Here is a 25025-nt window from a genome sequence, read left to right as displayed (position 1 = left end):
TAGGATGTTTTTTAATGACGTATTGACTTTTCAGATTGTTTTTTAAGCTGTTTTTTAAACTTTAAAGGCAACACTGATAATGAACGCTTCCAAATGGTAAAACAGAAAATCCCCTTCAAATATAACCGGCCCGTAGAGGAGTGGCTGCAGGAAAAAGGTAACCGTCGTTAAAACTTTCATTTTAAAATCATTTGATTCTAAACCCTCATTTTTAAAGCCTGCAAATAAATGTTCTTTAAATGATAATCGCCTGCTGCATAAATGACTGTTTTAATTTTCATTATAATTTGTGTCAGCTTCCACCTGCCATATGTTGATAAATCATGCTATAATACATTGCCATTAAAATACAGTTAAAGGGACTAACATCTAGCTTGCTATCAGCGTGACAACCACAAACAAGAAATTCCAGGAACCTCTAAAAAAGAAATGTATTATGGCAATTTAACCACTGCATGACATTATTTGTTAATTTGTTTTAAATTACCTCTTATACCAAAGCTTTCTAAAGAAATTTCAAAAGTACTCTTTAAACTTACATCTTGAGGCTGTTTTGGCTTTACTCTCTAGTGTGGATAACAAAAAAAAATCATCAGATCGACTCTTGTAACCTAAACTGCTTAAGACAAATGTTATAAGGGGAGCAGTGTTTTCTAACATTTGTTTTTAAACAAAGAAAGAATGAGAAAGATGAATTTTGCCTTTAGATTCAAACTTAAAGAGGCAAAAGTGTTTCAGAAGAGGTTAATTGTGTCCTAGTTGCTGGCTGAAACTAAAAAAAAAAGAAAAGCTTATTTTATACTTTGGTTGTGTAATACCCTTATGTGTTTGATATTTATGCAACAAAAGGCAAGTGGCTAAGACAATGAGTTGGAAAAGAAAGGCTCATGAAAGACAAAACAGCAGTTCTGATTTGCTGAAGAAAACAACCACTTTGTTAATAAAAGAGGGCAGCGGTTATACCTGATGTTAGAATTTTCTGTGTGGCTTCTGTGTGCTAGGATGTGAACTATAATCTTTCAATGAAGAAAATTCTCTGTTTCCGGAAGCTATTTATTCCCTTTTTCCTGAGCCAGTACAAGCTACTCTTATGTCAAGACCTTCAGTGAGTTCTTAAAATTCGTAGAGATTTGATTGAGTTATACATAAAAAGTAATTGAATATATTAATATGCAACTTAAGCAAACTTAATTACAGTTTTAAGTTGGGTGACAACATTTAGACCCTTAAACACGGAAAATCCTCACTGAGTCTTAACTGTTTGCCCTGTTTTTAACGTATGTGGTCTAATTAAAAATAAATTAAGAATAACTCTAAAAAGCAAATAATTTTGTTTAGTAATCACCAGCTCATAAAGTCCCTTTAACACTAAAGACTATGATTGCCTCACTTTTTAAAAAGGAGAAGAAAACTAGATGCATGTCTGAGTCTCATGTGCCTGAGAGAACTTTTTTTTCTTTCAATTTTATGTTAATAATATTTTCTTTTACTCCATCGCCTTTTGAAGTCTAAGTTTAAGAGCATGCCAGGCGTTTTCATTTGTATAAACCATTATAAAGTTATGAGTAGGCTTTTAGTTTTCCTTCTGATAGCATTGTTATCAGTTGGCTTTCACATAGAAGGATGCTTTCAAATAGACAACAAATCAAGGGGGAAGGGTGGGTCCGGTGGGATGGAGGGCGGCTTGCTAGTTTCTTAACCAAATATGTATGTATGTATGCATATAATATTGAAAATGGTTATTTGCAAACTTGGAGCTTCTCTCTTCTACACTATTTTAACTGAAATTACTTTTTAAAAAAATACTTTGGGTGAGTAACATCTATTCATTCTATTGCTTTACCCCTTCCTCTGTCTAGCTAACCTTCCCTTCAAAAGGAGTAGGAAATATATACCAAAAGACCTTGTAAAGACAACAAGTTAAAAAAGGGTAAAGATGGAAGGATGAATAGGCTGACGTATCAGGAAGCACTTGGAATGCCTCTTTGGAGTTATTTTTGTCATTGGAGAAGAGATCTGGGTCACAACATTCCTGAGTCTATTTTCTGGCTCTGTCTACTATTGACTGATACTTTCTGACCTTAGACAATCCACTTAACCTCTTTATATCTCAGATTTCCCATCTGAGGAGAAGAGGAATAATACTGCCTATTCCCCAAGGGTGTTCTGAGGTTTAATTAATTAGTCTTTGTGCAACGCTGACTGGGGACGTGCGAAGATTTAATTTAAGCAGTATGTGAACTTGATATCCAAACAAGGTAACGCTGACTTCCAAGAAGATGGGCATCCAAAACAAAACACAAAGTAACCTGCTACGAACCCTGCACTAGTATAACCAAATTGAGTATTATGGATGATAAAACGATTCTTAGATTGGGATATAGATATCATAGTTGCTTATTAGTAAAAAACTTGATTGATCATAATGAATGACAATAGTGAGATTTGACATTGATTTTGAGAAATCTTGGGCAAATGATAAAACTTACTCCAGTCTGTCCCTTATAATAACCCTTCAGAGGGAAAGGGTTGTGATGGCCAGTTCTCATTTATTCACTTACTCCTGCTTAGCTGAGAGAGGTAAATTGATCAGAGGAAGAGCTGGCAGGAGACTGAGAGTTTCCCACTATTACTTTAGTGACTGCCAGGTTTACTCTTAACTACCTAATCCAGGGTACAGAGGGCTAGGAAATGATCCTGAAACAGCAGAAAAACAGATCTAGCCAGAAATAGACCATGAAACAGACAAGGAAACAAAAATCTAACACTTTATATAGAATGATAGAAAACTGAAGGATAGACCATCTCCTTCCCTATTTCACCCCACCAGTGTCTTGTTCTCAAGAAATAATTAGATCTCTTCGGGAGCGCAGCAAAAACCAGACATGGAGCAGTGGCTTCATCCTGTAGCCCAGGAAACATGTCTTGCTCTTCTCCATGTTTGGGTTAGTCTTGAACAAGCAAAAACCTTATGGCAACTGGAATGAAGGAGATCCATCCTTTCTAGCCAGTGTAATTCAACTTTGCATTTCAATTCTCCCTGACCCTCTTTTTTCTTTGTACTAACTGGCAAAATAATATCACTAGGAAAAGAAGGTGAGGACTATTACAGATATGAAGTACCTTCAGAAATACTAGAAATATAAAATTTCTTACCTGTAACTAGCTATCCCTATTCACTGATCATCAGTGCTAGAGCATACACCAAAAAGGAGATGAATAAAAGTATGGTTGGCCAACAGTTATGTGAATGGAAGGGATAGCTTGACATTGGGGCTATCTAGTGTAAACTACTGAATTGAGTCCTAGAGATCTCCTTTTAGGCAGCTCCTTCTTTATTATGTTAAGCTGCCCACAAAAGTCTATGCAGGGTTGAGGGTGTATTATTCTCCCCTTCTACCATGGCATTTCTTTTGCAGTAAGCTTAGGCCCCCTAGAAAAAGCTGTTGTCAAAGAAATAACAGTAAAGAGAGTTGAGCTTCAGGCCATTATCCAGTGTTACTGTGCATTGAACATTTTGCGACATCTTACGTGAGAAATGAGAGGCCAAAGGACAGGCGATGATGCATGTGCACAGGGCACTGAAGGAATTGGTGGGCAAATAATGGAAATCTATTAAATCTATTTTGATTGTTCCCTTAGGATCTGGAAAATTCTGTTATCAAATCCAACAGAGTCCATTTCCATGCTCCAAATATTTTTATAGAGTGCAGATCATTTTCACTAAAACAAAATTCTTTGGCCAGTTCTCCATACTGCAGTGTTTGAAGCTTCCAAAAAGGTATTATTCATAAATCATTGTTGACTAATATGCCCTTAAGAGTTACCCTATGAGCAGAACTGACTCTTGTATAAAGAGTTCCTTCTGAGCAGATCCATTTTTCCTTCTCTGACTCTTCTATCTCATCCATTATTGTACATTCAGAAGGTATTCCACACTCTACACTAGAAATTCAAGGATAGCTAATCATCGTAGAGATGTAAAGACCATGTAATAGTGGTAGAGGTTAAAAGCCCAAACATCACAATATGCCTCTATTCATATCAGAGATTGTGGGGCAAAAACCTTAGTTTTTTAAAAATCAGACTACCTTTTAATAAGCAGGCAGGAAGAACAGAACATTCCAGCCTTACAGCTAAAATAATTCAAGTGATTAGATTAAGAATGAGTGGAATATTGTTTGGTTACTGACTTAAGTGAAGAAAAATTCAAAAAGGATATATTTAATTCCATTAATAAGTTTCTCCCCCTTCTCCATATGGAAAAACAGAAGGAAATAATCTGAAGAAATAATAGCATAGAATGTCTTAGCCTTAAAAAGCTGTTTGGGTTTTTCTGGGAAAGATCTAGCACTTAAGAGAGGCTTTTTAAAGTAGAGGTAGTTGGGAAGAAGATAAATTGAGTTGCACTATTCTAAACTCTATTCTGTCATGATTTCATTCTGATAGTTTTCTATTCACAGAAGCACAAATGGTTCCCCAAGTCGGAACTCCAAATAAGTTGAACTGCTGATAGACTTCAACACATGGACATACCTATCATTTTAAGGAATTTTATGTGTTGCTTTTTTCATGACTACCCATCCCTTCTTTTAAAATTCATTGATTGGAAATGACATTTTTTTTCTTTCTCCCACCCCAGAAACATTATCAATGCCTGTTTATTTCTATGTTTTAGGGAGAGATACAGTGTATGACCATAATCCTATATCTCCCCCAAATTAAAAGAGGTAGGAAATTCTCTGTCATGATGTTTATTAAACAACGAGTATAGATAGAATATTATGTATTATGAAGATTTCTAGGAAATGAGGTGTTTGGTGAGTAAACTGTGCATTTCTGTAAGTATGCAGTGAATCCAAATCTTTTAATTGGAATTTAATTTCATTTCAGTTAATTTAGTTATCAGACCTATCTTTTTTAATTCCGTGTTCTTAGTTACCTCACTGACTTTTTGTTTGCCATATATAATTCTATTTAGTTGCCATTATGTGACTTTGTAGGTTAAAAATTAGCGCAATAGGTATTTATGCTTTATTACTGTCATTCCCTGATTTGAGAGTTACCTTCTGTCATCCACAACTACACACCCAAGAAGACTGCAGTACTGCAGATCATTGGACCAAGATTTCTCTTTCCTCACAATAATGAAATAGAGACTCAATTATTCAGTTTATCTAGGATATTCAGCTAGACAGTGGAAGAGATAAACATAGTGAAATGTTACTTGCTAATGTCTATTGACTTTTCGTTGTCCAGTTTTCTCCCCTTCATTTGCTCAAGGAAGCCTGTTTTGATGCCTGGTCCATTTAGACCAGGTAAGGCAAAGAAAGATAACATATGGGAATAATAATGTTTCCTCCGCCCAACCCACTAGGCCGGCAGTTAACCATCTTCAACACCCAGGCGCAAATAGCCATCGGAGGAAAAGACAAAGGACGTCTCTTCCAAGGCCAGCTCTCTGGGCTCTATTACGATGGTTTGAAAGTACTGAACATGGCGGCTGAGAACAACCCCAATATTAAAATCAATGGAAGTGTCCGGCTGGTGGGAGAAGTCCCGTCAATCTTGGGAACAACACAGACGACCTCCATGCCACCAGAAATGTCTACCACTGTCATGGAAACCACTACTACAATGGCTACTACCACAACCCGCAAAAATCGCTCCACAGCAAGCATTCAGGTAAGCCTTTCTCCAATTCTTCATCGATTCCGCTTTTTTGTTTTTGAGACATTACTATAAGGTCCGTGTTGCTATGTTGCTAGAGTCTAAATTACCATGTTTGTAGGAAGGATGCCTACAGAGGCTCATAGTAATAAGATCTAAGAGTAGAGAAAGACAAATTCATTGCTAAAGAAGTTTAAAAGTTTTGCGTGCACTCATGGGTTATTATTCCTATCATATTTATTGCTGAAATGGTAAAGCTGTTATTCAAAATGAGCACTGGCTAACACTTTCATTATGAAATACTCCTCCTTTCCTTTCTTTTCTTTTCAATAGTTAAAAGGGAGAAGGGGAAAAGAAAATTTGTTATCATAGGAGAGACTATATCTTAGTTCAGTTCTGTTCACATCGTCTCAGGGGCTTTGCTGAAACATGAATTGTTCAGTTTTGAGGCCAATGGGTAGCATTAAATAAAGGGCAATTGAAGCTAGAGGTTCAACTAATGCTTATAAAATGCAGTCTTTGTTTTGTTTTTAAGTGTTGATCAATCGCTTGTTGTTTTCCATCCATTTTGTTTCTTTTATATTTGACCAAGATCCTATATTACATTAGAAATTGTGAAGGTCTGAGTTCAGCTATGTAGGAAGTCCTTAGTTTTGTGGTAATGGTTTTGTTTTTTCACTTAAAAGTAATTATACCCAAGCTAAAGCTTAGTGCTTTGCTGACTCCCTTGGCATTTCATAAATCTAGTTAGTAGGGGATAGGAGGTTAATCGAGTTATTAGCCTTAAATGCTGTGGCATAAAATAAGACATTCCAATTGCTTGTGGGGAAATTACCCTGAGCCTAGTTAGTGTTTATGGAAGGTTCGGTAGATCAGTACTTGTCCTTTCTGTTTCTTAGTTTTAAGACATTATCCAGGGGCTCAATTGAGTCTTTGACATCACCCTCCCATTGATTTCAGTGGGCATTGTAAACGTAAAGTCAATAATCAATTAAGCCCCCTATGTGTTCTCATTCTTCTGAATTAAGTTTATGTGAGTTAAGTAGAGGTAGAAGTGTTGTCTTCCTTTCCCTTTCCTTTGAGCTGAAATACCCAGGCAGCTCCTTACATGATTCCACGGGAACAATTCGAGGCTGTATGCACTGATGATGTTATCAGGCCAATTTTATGTGTTTTAGAAAGGCTACTAAGAACCGGGTTAGCATAACAGTCATATAGTTGTGTGTGCCCTAACATGTATACCTACGTGCACGCTCAAAAAAGAAAAAGCTTCTTCTCTACTGATATTAAAGCAATAACTCCTGGCACTTCACTCTACTCACTGAAAAGAAGATAAAAGGCAATATATATTTCTATTATGACTCTCTCTAGCTCAAGAGCAGATCTGTTTATGGTTGGTGAAAGGATAGTTCTGTCTGCCCAGGTCCTGGCAGACTTGTTCTGTTTCTGTCGTAATACATTCCGCTAACTCTGTAGGAAGCAGAGGAACAAATGGCTTTTTCTTCATAGGAGTGGCTGGTCCTGCAGTCTTTTTCAAGGCCAAATTTTTACTGACTTCGGGAGGATTTAATGTTACATAGGGATTCAGGGACTAAGCCATGGCAATTACCGGTTTTTGGCTTTTCCTCCTGCAGCAAACATACAAATAGGAGAACACTGTGTGAGTCTTAGCAAAAACTAAGAAAGCCAGAACTTCCAGAGAAGAGCAGGGTACAAGGCACAAAAGTCTTACAAGTGATTATGACTCTGACCATCATAGAATCTGTTGTCATTTTGGAAGATGTGGACAGCTGGAGCGTGCCCTCTCTAGCAGCCTCCTGTTAGAGTTTCTTTTCCTTTGTGATAATTGGATTTCATCTACATAGCTTTCCTTTTGCTTCCACCATGGCTATCAAGAGGAGTTCTAAATCTGTTGACATTCTTGGTCTTAAGGGTGTGTAAATGCAAACCATTAGAGAAAAGACAACAGACAAGCAGAATTGGATTAGACTGGGATGAGGGATCAAAAAGCTCCATATTCTTTGTAAAGATTAGCTAGAGGAAATAACTTTATGCCAAGGATGTTGAGCTTTTTTGTCCATACCAACTAGCCATAAGAACTTTGCCCCGTGTATTGTGATGAGTACTGGATGTTATATGTAAGTGATGAATCACTAAATTCTCCTGAAACTAGTATTATACTGTATGTTAACTAACTGGAACCTAAGTAAAAACTTGAAACTACAAAAAAAAAAAAAAATTAAAACCAAGAACTTGCCCTGGGCTCCATAAAAACTCAGTAGCCTGCCTTGTCTCCAATCCTTTTCTGATCTGAAGTATAGGTTACATCAAGCCTGTGTTAGGACTGGGGACCCAAGATTTAGGACAATTCCCAGACTTTGAAGACTTTGGGTGAGGAAGTTCAGTCTCAGAAGTTCTAATATGTCCTGTGTGATCCAGCTAATTTTCTCAGGTGAAGTGGGCTCATAAAAATTTGATCTGTGGGAGAAAAAAGAAGTGGGGAAGGCTGGATTTCATGTTTACCAGGCCAATCATGTGTGAAATCTTACAGCCTTTTCCAGATGATACTGTGTTCTGTCTTCCTTTGCTTTGATAGCCTTGATAGAACAGGGTTGTCCTAAAATTAGACTCTTCCAGGAGAAATAAAATAAGCATAAAAACCTGGTGTAAAACCATCTGGTTATACAATAACCTACTGCTTCCTTCTTGAAGCATAAGCTAAGAAAACATTTGAGTAGTTCATTTCTGATTGACTTTGGTTCGTGTTGATTTCAGATCAAAGGAAAACTGCAAAGTGCTTTCAGTGCTGCTTTTACCTGTGTGTGAATATAAACTAACAGTTTTTGAGTTGGCGTGGCCCTCCAATGCTCTAGCCTCCTGGAAGTAATCACTACTTCGATCTCTCTGATACTCCAGTTTGTTATAGAACTGCTGTGGATCACAGGGACTGGGTGGAATTACTCACAGCTATGGTGCCCAAGCATCAGGTCTTTACCCTATATTAACAAGAGTGTGTCTAAGGGAGCCTGGGTGGCTCAGTCATTTAAGCATCGACTCTTGGTTTCAGCTCATGTCATGGTCTCAGGGTCCTGAGATTGAGCCCTGCATCGGGTTCCCCTCTTAGGAGGGAGTCTCCTTCCCCTCCCTCCTCTCCCTCTGCCCCTCCCCACAATCATGCACACTCTCTCTCTCTCTAAAATAAATAAATAAATAAATAAATAAATAAATTCTTAAAAAATAAAAGGAGAAGAGTGTGTCTAGGTCCTTCCCTGAATATTAAAAAAAAAAGTTAAGATTGAGAAAGCAGGTGGGTGCATTGAGAAGACAGATATTGAGAAAGCAGGTGGGTAAGTGGTAGTATCAAGTAAAGATAGGTGCTGAATAAATATTTATGGAATAAATTGGAAAACAAAATAGCTTTATAACATACCTTATCATCATTTAACAACCAGAAGTGGCATGGCTTACAGACAGTTTTCCCTCCAGAATGATCAGTGTATTTTGGACAATTTTAGTTTTTCTTCAGTGGTAAGGCTAGAGCAGTGATTAAATGCATGTACTGGAGTTGGGCTGCCTGGGTTTAAAACCTAGATCTTCTTCACATTAGCTAAGTCACTCTGAGCAAGTCACATGTGTTCTAGTTAACTATTGATATGAAACTAATTTTCCCATAACTAAGTGGCTTAAAATAACAACTGTGTCATTGGATCTCACAATTTTGTGGCTCAGAAATTTGGGCAGGGCTCAGCAAGGCAATTCTTCTGTCCCACAGGGAGTTGACTGAGGTCCCTCAGTGGCTGTTCTGGTCTGCAGAGTCTGGCTTCAGTCACACACCTTCTGTCTTGGTGGGTTAACTAGAAACACTGGACTCCGCTGGGTCCATGTCCCTTTTCATGTAGTTTCTAGTTCATGGAGGTTCAGGGCTCCTAGAGAAAGTGTTTCCAGGTTTCAAAGTTTTGTAAAGGAAACATAAACCTCCCTTCTTGACGGGAAGATAGCAAGAATTTGTAACTAATGTAAGTCTACCACTTTGTAAAATTGGAAGGAAGGGTACTACTAGGGTAGTGCTTATACCGTGGGATTGCCGTATGGTTAACTGAGTTAATATGTGTAAAATGCTTAAAACAGGTACATCTTGAAGAGTAAGATTAAATCTGCTTTAACCTTATTATTTTATTCTATCCCCAACATTTGGTATGCAAGTCAATACCCTCTCAAGCAAGAATCTACCTCAGAAAATGGGGCTGCTTTTACTGACAGTAGTATCTGTAGTTCAGAGTGGGGCCTGGGAGGCTTGGGGGGGATAGGGATTTGAAGGAGGGTCAGGGTAGAATTTGGAGGCTGGAATCAGTCCCGGCAAATGAAAAGTTTCTAAGTTCTCAGGAATGGATTTCTCTGATAGCTCACTTCCCGTCTTTATTTTTTTCTTCCATTTTAAACCAACCTGGAGTTCTATGGGCCTCAGAGAATATGTTCTGTTATGAAATATACCTATGCACATGTTTTTAAGGTTACAGAGAAAAAGAATCCAGGATCCTTGCAATCGTGGAGCTTGACGTTAGCAACCAATATGAGGTAGTGACGTACAAACGGTGGTGATGTGGGGAGGATGAGGGAATTGTACGGGATGGCTTGGCTGGATCTCATGAATGAGCTGGGAATGGAACTGGACTTTGTGGAATGAGTATAACTGGATAGATGGGGAAGAGAAACAAATCTCAGGTTGGCTAAATGTCAGAAACAATGTCAAAGTCAGGGATGATAATTCCTGAAAGAGATAGCCAAGTCCAACTAGAACAAAGAATGCATAGGGGAGATCTGTGAGAAGCAAGAGATCCAGATTCTGAGAGTCTTGGCCCCAAACTCCCCCAAATGGGAGAGGACCCAGAAAGGAGAAATGCATTGGATTCCCTGTGTGTCTCACTACCAGGGATTAGCCCAGCAATTAAGCAGGCATTTCTATTACAACTGCCCTCAGTGTTGGGATTACTATCATGACGGAAAAGTCCAACTCAGTCTATGTTCAAGTTCTTTGATCCCCATTCAGGAGAGAAGACAAAAGTGAGAAATAAAAGTCTTTGGTGGGGCGCCTGGGTGGCACAGCGGTTAAGCGTCTGCCTTCAGCTCAGGGCGTGATCCCGGCGTTGTGGGATCGAGCCCCACATCAGGCTCCTCTGCTATGAGCCTGCTTCTTCCTCTCCCACTCCCCCTGCTTGTGTTCCCTCTCTCGCTGACTGTCTCTATCTCTGTCGAATAAATAAATAAAATCTTAAAAAAAAAAAAAAGTCTTTGGTAACTTGCAGTCACCAGGATCAAAATGTTCCTGTGAGGCAGGAGTGGGCCAAGAGGAAAATAGTTCCAAAAATAATGTGTATTCTCTTACCTTAAGTCTCCAGACCGAGTTGTTATCAGTAGAGAAAGAACTCAGTGTGTTCTGTGCAAATCGCCATTTGGAATCCTTTATAAGCTATTAGCAGGATACTGATCATGACCCACTTTTTCTGTGCTAGGCATTGGTGAAGTCACCTTGACCTTGACATTGGTCAGAGCTGCCGGTTACCAGAAAATCACAATGCTCAGCTGGATTGGAACTATCCTGATAAACAGTAGAAATGAAAGACTTAAGAGTTTTGTGAGATTTCACTCTTACCTCAAACTCATAAATTTGTAGGTTGAATGTGAACGGCTTCCAAAAATCCCAGAAGCAGGCCACTTTTTCAGGCTTTGTAGCTGTATCTATGTGGAAATTCCTCCTGGTCTGCTTTCAGTTTTAGACTAGAACTAGTAAAAAACACACTTCAGCCTTGACATTGATTATTACAAAACAAAACAAAGAGCACACTTGTGATTAAATATATGATTTCATACAACATAATCCATGTAGAGTTCCGGTATGTGGGAGGGAAGAGGGTGCACTCTCAAGTCAGAATTCCTGGGCTGGACTCCAGTCACTTCCAGTTACTTAGCTGTGTATCTCTGGGCAAGTCAGTTAGCCTCTCTGAGCCTTGGTTTCATTCTTTGTAAAATTAAGTACTTTTCATGGTTGTGAGTAATAAATACAGGCACGCATAAAAAGAACCTAGGCCATGACCTACCCTGCAAGTTTTCACTAAATCCTAGACACTAGGAAACGGCTTCACAGCAAGAGGCTCTCTCAGAACTCACAGATCCTCATAAAGCTTAGACTTCCTGTGTGATTGGGTAGGCATGTTAACCTTAAAAATAAAACTCCGTTATTTTACCAGTAAACATGGGTTAATTGGGGAATACGAAATTACCGCAAAGTCATAGGCAAGTCTGGAGAACAAAGGAGAGGACAGCTCTTTTAGAGAGGAAAGGAGGAAATTGTTATAAGCAGTTTAAGTGTGTTGAAGTAAACTGAGCATTCAAAGTGTAGTGGCTTTTCATTGGCTGAGTTTGGCAGTCTGTCATTGACTGGGCTGTTGTGGGGGGCGGAGGAGGGACAGGAGAAGAAAGCCTTTCTTCCTCCTACTGGGAGAGTAAAGTAGTAGCTATAGTAGTATCGACTTGCAAGGTCCCTCTCTTCCTGTTGGCTCTTCAGTTGACAAAGAGTGGCAGGGAATGACCTCCCTGTTCCATTTTAAACAAAGTTTCCCTTTTTAATTTTTCCAAGCACAGGAAGAACCATTTTGTCTACACCCACACAACCCCATGATCACCCAGGATTTCCTCTGAGGGTCCCAGATTGAACCAGAGCCCTGAACTCATCAATTAGAAGAGATTTCTGTGGGAAAATTCTTTCATTTTCTGAAGTGGGATTTGGCTTTGCTGAACGGTTATTACATACAAAGGGTTCTATTGGGGTCAAGTGTATGAAATTGCCATTTTCATAGATTGAAATGGTCAAATATCAGGAATTTCGTATGGTTCAACAAAACACACAACCCACACATTCACAGCGTGTTGTTACCAATGGCTTTTTTGGGACCATCTAGAGCGCCAAATGTTCTCAAGGTTCTTTGAATAATCCAGCTGTCTGGGATTGGGATACAAGATAAATTTATCTTCCTCATCCCCAAAACCATGCTTTAACAGGAAGTTGATCATGTTGTATCAAGAATCGTTGTACTTACTCAAGGAATTATCCCCTCTGGGCCCCTCCACATTTTCCTTGCTGCCGCCAGCCTGACAGAAGTGAGATGAGGAGTCCACACAGTTTCTAAGCCCTCACTTTTACCACTAGACAACAGAGCCTCTAGGGAAAGTTTATTTTTAGGATCAGGGCTCAACTAATATTGATTAACGCCTTACATAATGTGCAGCTCCAGGGCTGGTGCCTTTCCTGCCAAACCTCATAACTGGGTAAGGCACTGAAGATTTGTCAGTCTAATTAGACTTTAGCTGCCAGCCAAGAAATATCTTCTATCTCCTGCTTACCCTCATGCAGGTACTTTCTTTTCCCCTCTCAGAGAATAATTTGGGGGGAAGGAAATTGGACTCTAATTGTCTTGTTAGCTGATAAGACTTCAGTGACATTTCTGTCCGGAATTACATCGTTTTCATGGAGAAGAAGAGAGGGAGGGAGAGCTTGATGAGTTTACCTACCTCTTAAAGATCTCTAGGTTGGCAGTACCAATAGGCCAGAGAAGACAATCTAGTGCCATTTCTTTTGGTCCCCTGTTTAAGACTTTAATTTCGGTGAATGGGATCAGCACCTCCCAAAGCTGAGATTAGTCCCTTAAAGGGTCCTCTGAGAAGGTCCTCATCTGCAAATGAAGATGCAGTCTGCAAATTGCTACAAGTTGTAGAGATGCCCCTGTAATTAGATTGTAATATTTATAGGATGGAGTGTCCACCAGAACCACTGATAATGTGCTGGAACTTACTTTGAGCCATCTGAACAGCTGGGAGAGAAGTGGGGTTCAGCTCTTGACTGCTCACTGTGGAGGTCCCCAAATGTTTCTAATACTCCAGATGGTTTTACCAACCACCCGACCTACTACCTGGCCAAGTCTGAAACCAAAATCCTTATTGTGTGATGTGTAGATCTCCTCCTTGCTCTCTGTCTGGCTATACTTTCTGCCACACTCCTCCAGGTACACAGGTCTTCTTGATCTTCCTTGAACATAGGTCCCAGATAAAGGAGAGGTGAGTAAGGGTTGTACAGTTGCAAAATTGGATCCTGTCTGTATTTAAAATGTTATTTTGCTTATCGTGGAATATTTTTGCTTGATAATGACTCCAAAATGTTGTAATAAAATATTATGTGTCTTGAATAAATGATTTTGGGGGCACTCCCTTAAATATGACACCTTAGCTGAGCACCTCATCGGTGCCAGCCCTGCTTCAACATACCAAGCCCATCTGTGTCTTTTCACTGGCCATTTTCCCTGCCTGAAGCAGCTCTTCCCAGCCATTTGCAAAACCCACTCGCTTACATCATTCAAGTTTCTGCCCATGTGGCACCTTATAGAGAAGCCCTCCTTGACCATCCTCTACCCCCCACCTTGTTGTCTGCCGTAACAGCTATCTCTACCTTACATTATATCCCATATTTAACTGTGTTGCCTCTACTTAGTGGTATGTAAGTTCCCGGATGGCAAGATCTTTGTCTCAGGCACCATCGGAGCTCCGTAGCACAGAGTAAACCCTCAGTCAGTATTGGTCAAGTCATGCAAATCTACCGGCACCTTCTCAGGGGTACACACACCTCTTAATGCTTACAAGCCGGATCTTACTGCCAAGCACCTTGTCCACCACAGGCCACTCCCTGATGAGCCTTACCAGCGGCTATGGTCATTAACAGTGGTTTTGCTGCCCTTTTTTGCCTTACGAATAGAGTCCCAGGGGCACCTGGGTGGCTCAGTCAGTTAAGCATCCAACTCTTGTTTTCAGCTCTCATGATCTCAGGGTTGTGAGATCGAGCCACTTGTCAAGCTCCTCGCTGGATATGGAACCTACTTAAGATTCTCTCCCTCCCTCTCTCTCTGCCCCTCCCCCCGTCCAAAAAAAAAAAAAAAAAAGAAGAATAAAGAGTCCCACAGACCACGCCTTGTGTCTGGTGGGCAAAATTGTCCTTGTTCACTTCTGGTCTTAAATTCTCTTTCCTTAGGGTTTGTCTGTCATCATAATAACAAGGGCTGCTTGTAGCACTTAGAGTTTTCAGGATACTTTTGGAAATGTAATATCACCCACTTTCCCTCTCCAATTTCTTCTTATTCCTTTTCCAAATTACTTAATTCTTAATTCTCCTTATCTTTAAATTTAGGCAGATAAAGATGATTTTTAATGACCCACTGCTTCTATTCATTGGTATGGATAGAAAATTAACTTGAGGCTCATTTACCTGGTTATCTGCGTGTGGATAGGTTTGTGGGAATCGTCTATCTACTTTGTTACCTCTTTTGTTTTTGTCTCATGACTGAGTATGTTCTAGGAACCCATTTATTCCCGGGCATGACCCTATGCTTCAGCTGGCTCCATAGTTACCTGTCTTCATAATCTTTTGAAAGAACATTGATGGAAGATACTATGAGAAGCCACTACTCTGATAGCAAGGACAATCCCTATGCAGTTCCTCACTCGACAGTGAGGGCCTGGCATGGTGTCTGCCACCAAGACGGGCTCAGCAACGTTTGTTGAAGAAAAGGAAAATGTATGAAATGAATGAATGCTTATCTGTAGAGGGAAGAGGCAGAAAAAGGGGTCAATATTATTCATGTTCAAGGCAGACGAAGACTGCCACAGGGAACCAGACTGGTAGGAAGGAAAGAGTGCATTGAAGCTGGCGTTAGGAGACTTCCTTCATGGATAAAGAGTGAGTAAAACCAAGACTCTAGACAGACCTTCATTTATCAGCTGTGGGATTTCGACTGCGTTGCTTTACAGAACTTAGTTTCATCATTTGAAATACGGAGATTATAACAGCAACATCATGGGTGGGTTAAGATAAGAAAGTCAAGGGCTTAAACTGGCGTGACCTAATAAAAGGTTGTTGATGTTTTCTAATCCAGGTCTCCTTAGCATCTACATTTTATTTTTTCTTCTGTTACTAATTAACCATTTGGCCTAAGACATGGCAATTAACGCCCTTAGGTCGCCACTCTTTCCTTGTCTAACAAGTGTAAGGATAGAGTCACATTCTTTTCCAATGTTTTCAACAGTGTCTACTATGGTACCTTGCACGTACAGTGACAGCTGATGGGTGAATAAATCAACTAGAGGAAGGACGAGGAAAGTTGAGGAGAGGAGAAGAACAAGCAGAAATACTCTGTAATAACATCGCTGTAACAACATTCTACTCATTTCATGGATGGGATGGCTAAGATTGAGAGAAATTAATAGAATATCTTTGATATAATTAAAATTACAAAACAAACAATGATGCTTTTCATATCTGCCCTCTTTGCCGAGAAAGTTCAGAAGGGGTTCCACAATGCCCACCCCGTGTAGAAGATAAACTACTTAATGTCTCTTGAGTTGTCAAAAAGAATCAATGATTCCAGTTTAAACTGAGGTTCAAGAATTGGTTCTATTTTTTTTTTCTTAAAACACAACCCTTTATTTCTATTTATATATGGCAAGGAAGTGACTTCAAGTAGCAATCATTGCTAGCCAGGCTTCAAGACAGATATTTCCATTCTGTCTTTGACAAGGCAGTAGGAGGGGTGGGATGTGCTTTCATACCTTTCTGGTGCATGTTTGAATGATTGTAAAAATTAGAAACACACTGAAGCTGTTATGACAGCCCTGCCTTTTGAAACCTTCTAATTAATGCCTTGGGTTGTCTAGAGAGCTAGTTCTGTTAGCTAAATGGAGAATGTGAGGTTCTCCTTGGTTTTCTCATCATGCAGGGATGAGATGGCTGGGGAGGTAAACGCACACCGTATCTGTGGTGGCTAGTCACTGAGAGAATGGCTTGATAGAAATTTGATTGACTTGTGTATATAATGCAGCCTCTTCTCTCTCTCATCCCATCTGGGTTTGTGTGTGTGCATGTGTATGTGTGAAGAAAGAAAGGGAGGGTGCTCATGGGTTTGCATGTGTTAGCTAGAATAGTGGTTCGTAAACTGTTAGGTGTACACAGATCCCCTGGGTGACCTTAAAGCACGGATTCGGATTCCGTTCTGGGGCGGGGCGTAAGATGCTGCATTTCTAGCTAGCTCCCAGCTGACGTCCTTTGTAGTACGTGGACCTTATTTTGTGGAGCAGGGGTCTCGTAGATACTTCCAGTTTCCTGCTAAGCAGTTGTAACGTCTGTTTAGCGCCCTCTCCCAAACAGTGTCCCCAAACTTCATTCAGGGATCTTCCAAAACAGGAACTGCTAACCCAAACCATTCCGTAAGGGAGAGAATGGATACGCAGTTGAGGATTAACAAAGAACACTGTATGCCATCAGACAGGCCTGGGTCCACTGTCCCCTCCTCCTGTCCCTTACTCTGCTACATGCCCCCGAGGCAGATGGAAGAAAAAAATAGGTAGAATTTAACTTGTCATAATATTTATCCCCCTTTCTGAGAGGTGACCTCTGATGAAAGCAGAAGGACGTGAATGATTTTAATCCGCAGTAACAATGGGGAACCAGTCCTGACCATCTTGAGCAGTATAAATATATAAAATGACAGATTTTTCTCCTCTGCCTCTCCACTTTCTCCTTCCAGATACTGAGAGAGACACATTCATGCACCCACAACTCGCACTATAATGCACAATGAAATTTCACCCAGCCTTTATCTCAGAGCTGCTGTTCTGATGATTAATGCCCCACTGGCTGGGAAGCTATTCCTCCGAAGAAAGACAAGGAGAAAGAAAGAAACATGAAATATATCTCTGAGGCCATTTCTCATTATTATTATTATTATTATCATTATTAGCTCCTTACTGCCCTATCTATTCTGCTTGGCAAGGGGGAGCGGATGACATTTGAAAACCGATTTCATGGGGGAGAAATGAGCAAGGGCAAGGTAGAAATAGACACTTTATGCTAAAGAGAACTGACCTGGATGGGGTTTTGTTGTTGTTACCATTTATTTCTGGTTTTGTTTGTTTATTTTATTTTTGTTGTGTTATTTTAAAGCCAAACATCATAGATGCCTCCATCTGTGTCTTCTGTATTCCCCCCGCTGGCATTCATTTTTGCATGTGTTCTTTTGTCTTTATTGAGTCTCTGTCTACAAGAATCAATATGATATGACGTATGCAAATGTTATTCCTGACCACTTATGCAAAAAGACTGGACAGAATAATTTCATTGCTCTGTAACTCTCATAATATAATTGCCTCCATATCCTGGCTGATTTCAAGTTTTTGAAAGGATTATTTAAAAAAAAAATAATGCTCTCCGTGTAGGTATTGTGTAAGCCACAGTGTCAGATTCTCTCCTGTTTCTCATTCAAAGAAAGGGTGATTGCTAGGTAATTTCTGGCTCCGTCTTTTAGGAGGACTACACAACAGTGGTCTTTGTTGGGAAGATGGGACCATAGTAAAAGCATTATCACAACACATGTGTCTACTGATAAAGTGGCAAATTCATTAACCTAGACAGAAAGTACTATAATCTGATTTAGAAAATGCTGTATTTCCGGAGTTGAGTTTATGCAGAAGTGGAATTTATAGCTGCGGTGCCACACGTAACTTCAATTTTAGTTGGATTTTGTATTCAGTTAACAAGTGCTTGAGTAAATTAAGTGCCTACTGTGGGCTAGGTCCTATTCTAGGCACTCAGGCTGTAGAAACACAAAACAGACAAAGACCCTCTTTCCTCATGGGGCATTTAGTCTATTACACAAACATTGGGCATGGGAAGAGTCCAGGCTTTGGGGAAACAAAGAATGAATCTATTTCCGCCTTAATGGTCTGGTAGGGCTTTTAAGTGTTTTCTGAATCTGAGCTCATTTTTTAAGTCCATTTTCTACCGAAACTGTAGCTCGCTCATCTGCTATTATAGTTACAGCGGCAAGAGGCAGCAGCCACCTGTATTTCTACGGGTCGGCTCTCAGAATAAGGTCTTTAATTTCCGCTCAGAAAAGTCAAGTGTCAAATTTAAACAACGTCTCTTTTTTGGCTAACAAGTTGGCAGTAGTAAAACCACATTACCATAAAACGATTGCATTTGAAACAAATTTTCATCTCAAGGACTAGGTGTACGATGTTTATTGCAAGTATTTTGTGTATTGGCTTGAGGTTGTAGTTTCGTGGAATGTTGATATTGGGAGCATCTCAGAGATTGTCCAGCTGTTCAGCCCACACGACTGATTGAGCTTTAGAGATGCACCAACTTGGTTTCAAGTTCTCATTTCATCATTAAAAGCTGTATATCCAGGGGCAAGTTGCTTGCCCATCTTTTTAAATTTAAACAATAAGCATGTATTAATTTGATGGTTTAATTTAATTTTTATCTAATGCATCTACTTTAAAAACAAACAAAAAAAGAAAAGAAAAGAAAAGAAAAGAAGCAGACAACAAGAGAACGTACAGAAGTCTTTTCCCCATCTCCCTGTGCCTGTAGTCCTACTCTACACTGGCAACCCTCTTAGATGCTTTTTCAGACATTTATCTACATATTTCTAATAATATGCTTATATTTCTTGACTTTTTCAGTTAAATATTAACTAATATCTTCTGACTCTGGAAGAAAAGGATTGCATTTTCTCACCCTCTCCGTTTTCCAGCTCACACGCACTTCCTCACCTTCAATTTCCCCATAAAATTCTGTCACATTTTGATTGAATCAGGGTTCTGAGTTTACATTTTTATGACTTTTGTTTATTGAGGAAAAATGTAAAATCATACATGCACTCATTTATTCCACAAATATTCCCTGGGTGCTTAGAATGTGCCAGGCACTATTCTAGGAACTGAGGGTTCAAGCAGTGGGAGAAAAAATGGAATAAATGTCCACTCCTGATATTTCCTTTCTCCTGCAACTCTTTATTCATAAATACCCTCATTTTCTCATTAGCTTATTTTTTTTTTATCCACCTATCAGTGCTATAGCCAACACAGCTATGAAAATTCTCTCAACATAAACACACGGGTAGTGTTTTCGTTTTCTTCAGATAAACACCCAGCAGTGGAATTGCTGGCTCGTATGATGGTTCTCTTTTTAATTTTTTGAGGTACCTCCATACTGTTTTCCAGAGTGGCTCGCTAATTTACACTCCTGCCAACAGTGCAGGAGAGTTCCCTTTTCCCCACATCCTCTCCAACACACATTATTTCTTTTCTTGTTAATTCTAGCCATTCTGACAGGTGTGAAGTGATACCTCATTGCGGTTTTGATTTGCATTTCCCTGATCATTAGTGATGCTGAGCATCTTTTCATGTGCCTGTTGGCCACCTGTAGGTCTTCTTTTGAAAAATATCTTCTTGGATCCTCTGCCCATTTTTCAATGAGATTGTTTATTTGATTGTTTTATATTGAATGTTATGAGTTCTTTATATATTTTAGATGTTAAGCCCTTCTTGGATATATCATCTGCAAATATCTTCTCCCATTCAGTAGGTTGCCTTTTCATTTTGTTGCTGTTTTCCTTTGCTGTGCAAAAGCCTTTTGGTGTGTTATAGTCCCATTTGTTTGTTTTTGCTTTTATCATCCTTGCCTGAGGAGCAGATCCAAGCTGTCACTACAACCCGTGTCGAAGGGCTTTCTGCCTGTTTTCTTCTAGGACTTTTATGGTTTCAGGTCTTAGTCTTTAATTCATTGAGTTTAGTTTTGGGTATAGTATTAAAAAAAAGTGGTCCAGTAATTCCGCTTTTAGGTATTTATCCCAAGAAAACAAAAACACTAGTTTGAAAGATGAATGTACTCTTAGGTTCATCACAGTGTTACTTAGAGTACCCAAGATATAGGAGCAACGTAAGTGTCCATCGATAGATGAATAGATAAAATGGTGTGTGTGTGTGTGTGTGTGTACACACACCACAGTTTCTTTATATACTTACATATATACATCCGTCCATCCAATGGAATATTACTCAGCCATAAAAAAGAATAAAATCTTGACATTTGCAACAGCATGGCTGGAGCTACAGGGTATTATGCAAAGTGAAATAAATCAGAGAAGGACAAATACTATATGACTTTACTTATATATGGAGTCTAAAAACAAGACAAAACAAACATAACAAAACAGAAACAAACTCATAGATACAGAGAAAAAACTGGTGGTTGCCTGAGGGGAGGGGTGGGAGGTGGATAACATAGGTGAAGGAGATTAAGAGGCACAATCTCCCAGTAATAAAATAAGTAAGACACAGGGATGTAATGTAGCAAAGGGAGTATAGTCAATAATATTGTAATAACTCTGTATGGTGACAAATGGTAGCTGCGTAATTGTGATGACCATTTTGTAATATACATAAATGTTAAATCACTGTGTTGTACACTGGTAACTAATACGATATTGTGTGCCAATTATTCTTCACCACCACCACCAAACAAACAAATAGCACACAGGTAGTCTATCATTAATACTTTTTTTCTTGGCATTCTCCCTGATACTTTTCTGTCTGTCTCCAGTCCGATACAGCTTGAGCCAGCCTGATATGGCAGCTGTCATCCCGGATCATCCTTGCTTCTCATTCTGGGAAAACCCTGAGCTTCAGTTTTATGTCAGATCCCAAGTTTTGTCTTTCTTAGTTTGCTTGCTGATTCTGAAGGTGTGCCTCTTCCTGTAGCCTCCTGAGAAAGGGTGGGTGAAAAGTACAACCATTGAGATTTTGTCTGTCTGAAGGACATCTTATCCATCCCCACCCCTGCTTAATAGTTTCCCTGGGAGGGACTTGTAGGTTGGAAATCATCTTCACTAATACATTTGAAAGCATTGTCCAGGGTCTTCAGGCATTCCATGTTGCCATTGTTGAGATAACAGTTTGATGTCTGATTCCTAGACTGCACCTGTTATTGTTGTTGTTGTTGTTTTTCTTTCCCTGAATCTCAGCTCGTTATCAGCAGACCTCAAGCTAGCACTTACAGCCGAGGTCTCCGGAACTACATGGTGCTGCTCCCCCAACCCTTGGGCTCTTGTACCGTTGTTGTACCTCGCCCGTTAGCTGCCCTGTGTTGGCACCCTAATTTTGGTATAATTTGTTCAGCTATTACTAGCCATTTACAACACACACACACAACGACCAACTATAATTTCAGAAAAGCATGGAGTTTGAAGGATAACAAATGGTATAATGGAACCATGAGTATTTTATATGATATATAAACATATTTATATATTTCTGTATTTATTATGATGATTATATAAAACTTACTATCAGTACAAAGTTCTGGTAAGAATTATCATATTACCAACTCCTTCCATATGCTGAGACAAAACTTTGAATTCTTTTTTGTGCTCCCTTAGGGGCCTCTAGTTTTGTGTATTTTTTTTTTTTTTTACTTTCACGCTAATACTCATTCCCTAGCCACCTCAGAGAGAATATGAATTAAATAACATATATAAATGTTTTGAACATTTTGCACCCAGAAATGAGCATAGCCCAGTCTTCTGCTACATGCCAGATGCTTCTATTTTTTGAAGAGCTGCAAGAATTAGAATTGTCACTTTGGAATTTGTATGCAATGAAACATCAGTCAGCATGCTTCCATGCCATTGAGTTCCATCTCTTGGCTTTCTGCTTCTGTCAGTATTATCACTGTAATATGTTGATTAATTTCACTTTACATGTGATTGTTAATAGGTGTTACAGAATTACCCCCACATATTTTCTACCCTTCTAAGAGCACAGGGATCCAGCAAAAAAATCTATCTATCTATCTATCTATCTATCTATCTATCTATATCAGTGAATTAATGTTGTGGTCCTATGATCTACTAGAAATAGGATTTGATTAAGTAATTATACGAAGTATGAGCCAAAGGTTTACATTCATTGGAGGAGAGATGATTGAAGGCCAGAATGAGAAAATCATAAATAGAAGGTTTCAGGGGAAGTTTGAGTGTAGATGGTGAGGATGCTCCCAAAGCTATTTCTATAGGGAATCATTTCTATAAACATTTACAACCAGAAAACAAAGATTGCTGGAAGCTCTGAAGTAGATCAAAATATTTGAAGAAGGAGGAGGATAAATAGCAAAATTCACTTCCAAAGCCATAATGAAAGTACTATAGAGCCATACAGAAAACACCTACAAAATATTCTTTTGACTCCAGTAGCTACAGGGAGATTCATGGTTTTTTAATTTAATTTAATTTAATTTAATTTGTTATTTTTTTAGATTCTTTTTTTTTTCAATTGGGGGATTTGTGATAAATGTGTAGACAATTCATTTTTGTTATGTTGTGATCAACAATGTGCAGAGTAATTAGAGGGAAATATAAATCACATGAAACAAAGCCAATCATGTCACTGATAAGAGGGGATTTAAGATGTGCTTCTCTCTCTCTCCCCAGCCTCATTTTCAGTGGGCTGCATTTTTCTGTTTTCCTCCACACCATGTTAGGCATTTTTGTAAGAACGCTTTCCTCTTTCTTCTGTTGTAAACATTTTTCCTATCTCAGCATCCTTTTTAAATTCAAGAGACATTTTCCTTTGCAATGTACAATGAAAGGCGATTATGTTAGAAAATATCAGAGTTGGCTTTGTCGTGTCTGGCACTGTTAAATCGTGTTGTGTCCTCAAGAGCTCAAGTAATGAGGCTGGGGGAATGATTTGACAGTGGAACACAGCCTCCGCCAGATCTCCCAGCCTTCCTCAAAACTCCCTGAGACGAGAGAGATCTAGGTGGTGGGTGGAAGTATTTTTTCCTTAAAGGACGGGAGAGATTCTGGCAAACTTCTATTTTGGTTTTCACTTGTAGGGTGGAGGTGACATTTACAAAGGGGGTCTTTGTAGTCTTTCTTTCTAGTATTTAATTTGAATTCAAGATGGTGGCAAAGAAGTGAAAAAGGAAGATTAATTACTTCACAAATATTCAATGGCGACTGCCTACTATATAGAAGAATCTAGATAGAGATGGAAGGGTGAGTAAGACAGATGTATGCTGCCTGTCTTCATAGAGTGACATCATGGGAAGAAGGCATAAAACAAACCAATTTTACAAATAAGTATTTAACTGCATTCATGACAAGTATGATGAAGGACAGGATGCCAAGACAACAGAAAGGGACCTGAGCTTGTGTTCTGACCTGGGAGGATTTTCTTGAGGATGCAGTGTAGGACCTCTGCTATTTAGGATGAGAATTTGGGGAGGCCAAAGAGGAGGACAGGGGAAAGTATTCCAAGCAAAAGGAATTAGCCTATGCTAAGGCCCTGCTATAGGGATCATAGTGCATCATGTTTCTCAGCCTTTGGTCTGTGATTTGGCTCTAAAGTATGGAAATATACCAGATTTGACCATGTTAAGTGACCCAGTTAATGCCCACACTTGAAGGGCTAGCAGAAAGCCACTCAAAAGATTCCCCACAAGGTGAAGCACCATCCCATTGCTATGACAGAGTGGTATGGGACTGGTTGAATGGAAGTTTCCAAAGCTGGACTGAGTGGCATGACCATGTGGAGTAGGCTTTTTCCCCAGTTCTGAATACTCTTGACTACTGCCTCTGTAGCATGCCAGAGGCACAGGTTTCCTAAATGAAAGTCAAAGGCACAAATAATTTAGGGCAAAGCCTCAGAGACACATGTGTAAGGATTGTTGGAAATACGTTAATATACTGTGTTTATCACAGTTTTGCACAGGACATTGAACTATGTTTGCTAATGAGTGACTATTCACATTGAATAGATCGGACACTAATTGTCATGGATGTCCCGTCACTAATGTCATGCAAACTATGATGTATTGTAATATCAGGAAAACATTTAGTATGTATATGCATCTAGGTTTCTGGACTTTACAGCCATCCTGTTTTTCACGCATTTCCTCAGTAGAACACTCTTAATGAGAAATCAGTAATTTTAAAACTTCTGATCTTTTTTCCCCCTATTTTCTCATTCCTTGCTTTGGTTTTTCTTCTTCCTTGGTAAAAACTGTGGAGTTCAGTGGAAGTCTTCCTGCAGTCTAATTAGTCTATTTAATTTTATAATACAAATTCTGAACCAGAAGCTGGAGATAATGTGCCCAATTCAATTCATATATGTCAATTTCTTTTTAATTGTAATTCTTTTTTCTAGTTCTTCCCACTCTCACTGCCCAGGCACAGCTGAGACTGGGGTAATTATAAGACTTGCATGCCTACACTGTCAATTACACCTCCGGCTTTAGGATTAAATTCATTTATTATTGTTCTGATTATTAGTAATAATAACAGGCACCTCTCCCCAAACCTGGATGAATACTAGTTTTCACAGTCTTTGCTTCCGAACTTAGCTTGCTTTAAGTTTTTACCCAGGTGATTCCTTCCTTCTTAAATGGCAAGGAGCATTCAGTTCCTTGTGTTGCA

General features: G+C 39.3%; 1 protein-coding gene across 13 annotated transcripts in view; it reads left to right on the top strand.

Moving 5' to 3' along the window:
• NRXN3 (neurexin 3) overlaps window positions 1-25025 on the top strand; it is a 1447337-nt gene that overhangs the window by 1301820 nt on the left and 120492 nt on the right. For 5 of the 13 annotated variants that reach the window (XM_040641594.1, XM_040641597.1, XM_040641596.1 and 2 more), the window contains 2 exons: window positions 68-157; window positions 5378-5685. In XM_040641594.1, coding sequence (XP_040497528.1) covers window positions 68-157; window positions 5378-5685 — 398 coding nt within the window. Of the gene's footprint in view, window positions 1-67; window positions 158-5377; window positions 5686-12874; window positions 12896-25025 lie in introns of all 13 variants that reach the window. The other 8 variants (XM_040641595.1, XM_008699130.1, XM_008699139.2 and 5 more) reach the window with 3 other exon arrangements.

Source organism: Ursus maritimus, unplaced genomic scaffold, assembly GCF_017311325.1.
Source record: "Ursus maritimus isolate PB19 unplaced genomic scaffold, ASM1731132v1 scaffold_25, whole genome shotgun sequence".
NCBI classification, from domain to species: Eukaryota; Metazoa; Chordata; class Mammalia; order Carnivora; family Ursidae; genus Ursus; species Ursus maritimus.
The sequence above is the reverse complement of the archived record's forward strand: the minus strand, read 5'-3'. Positions and strand labels throughout refer to the sequence as shown.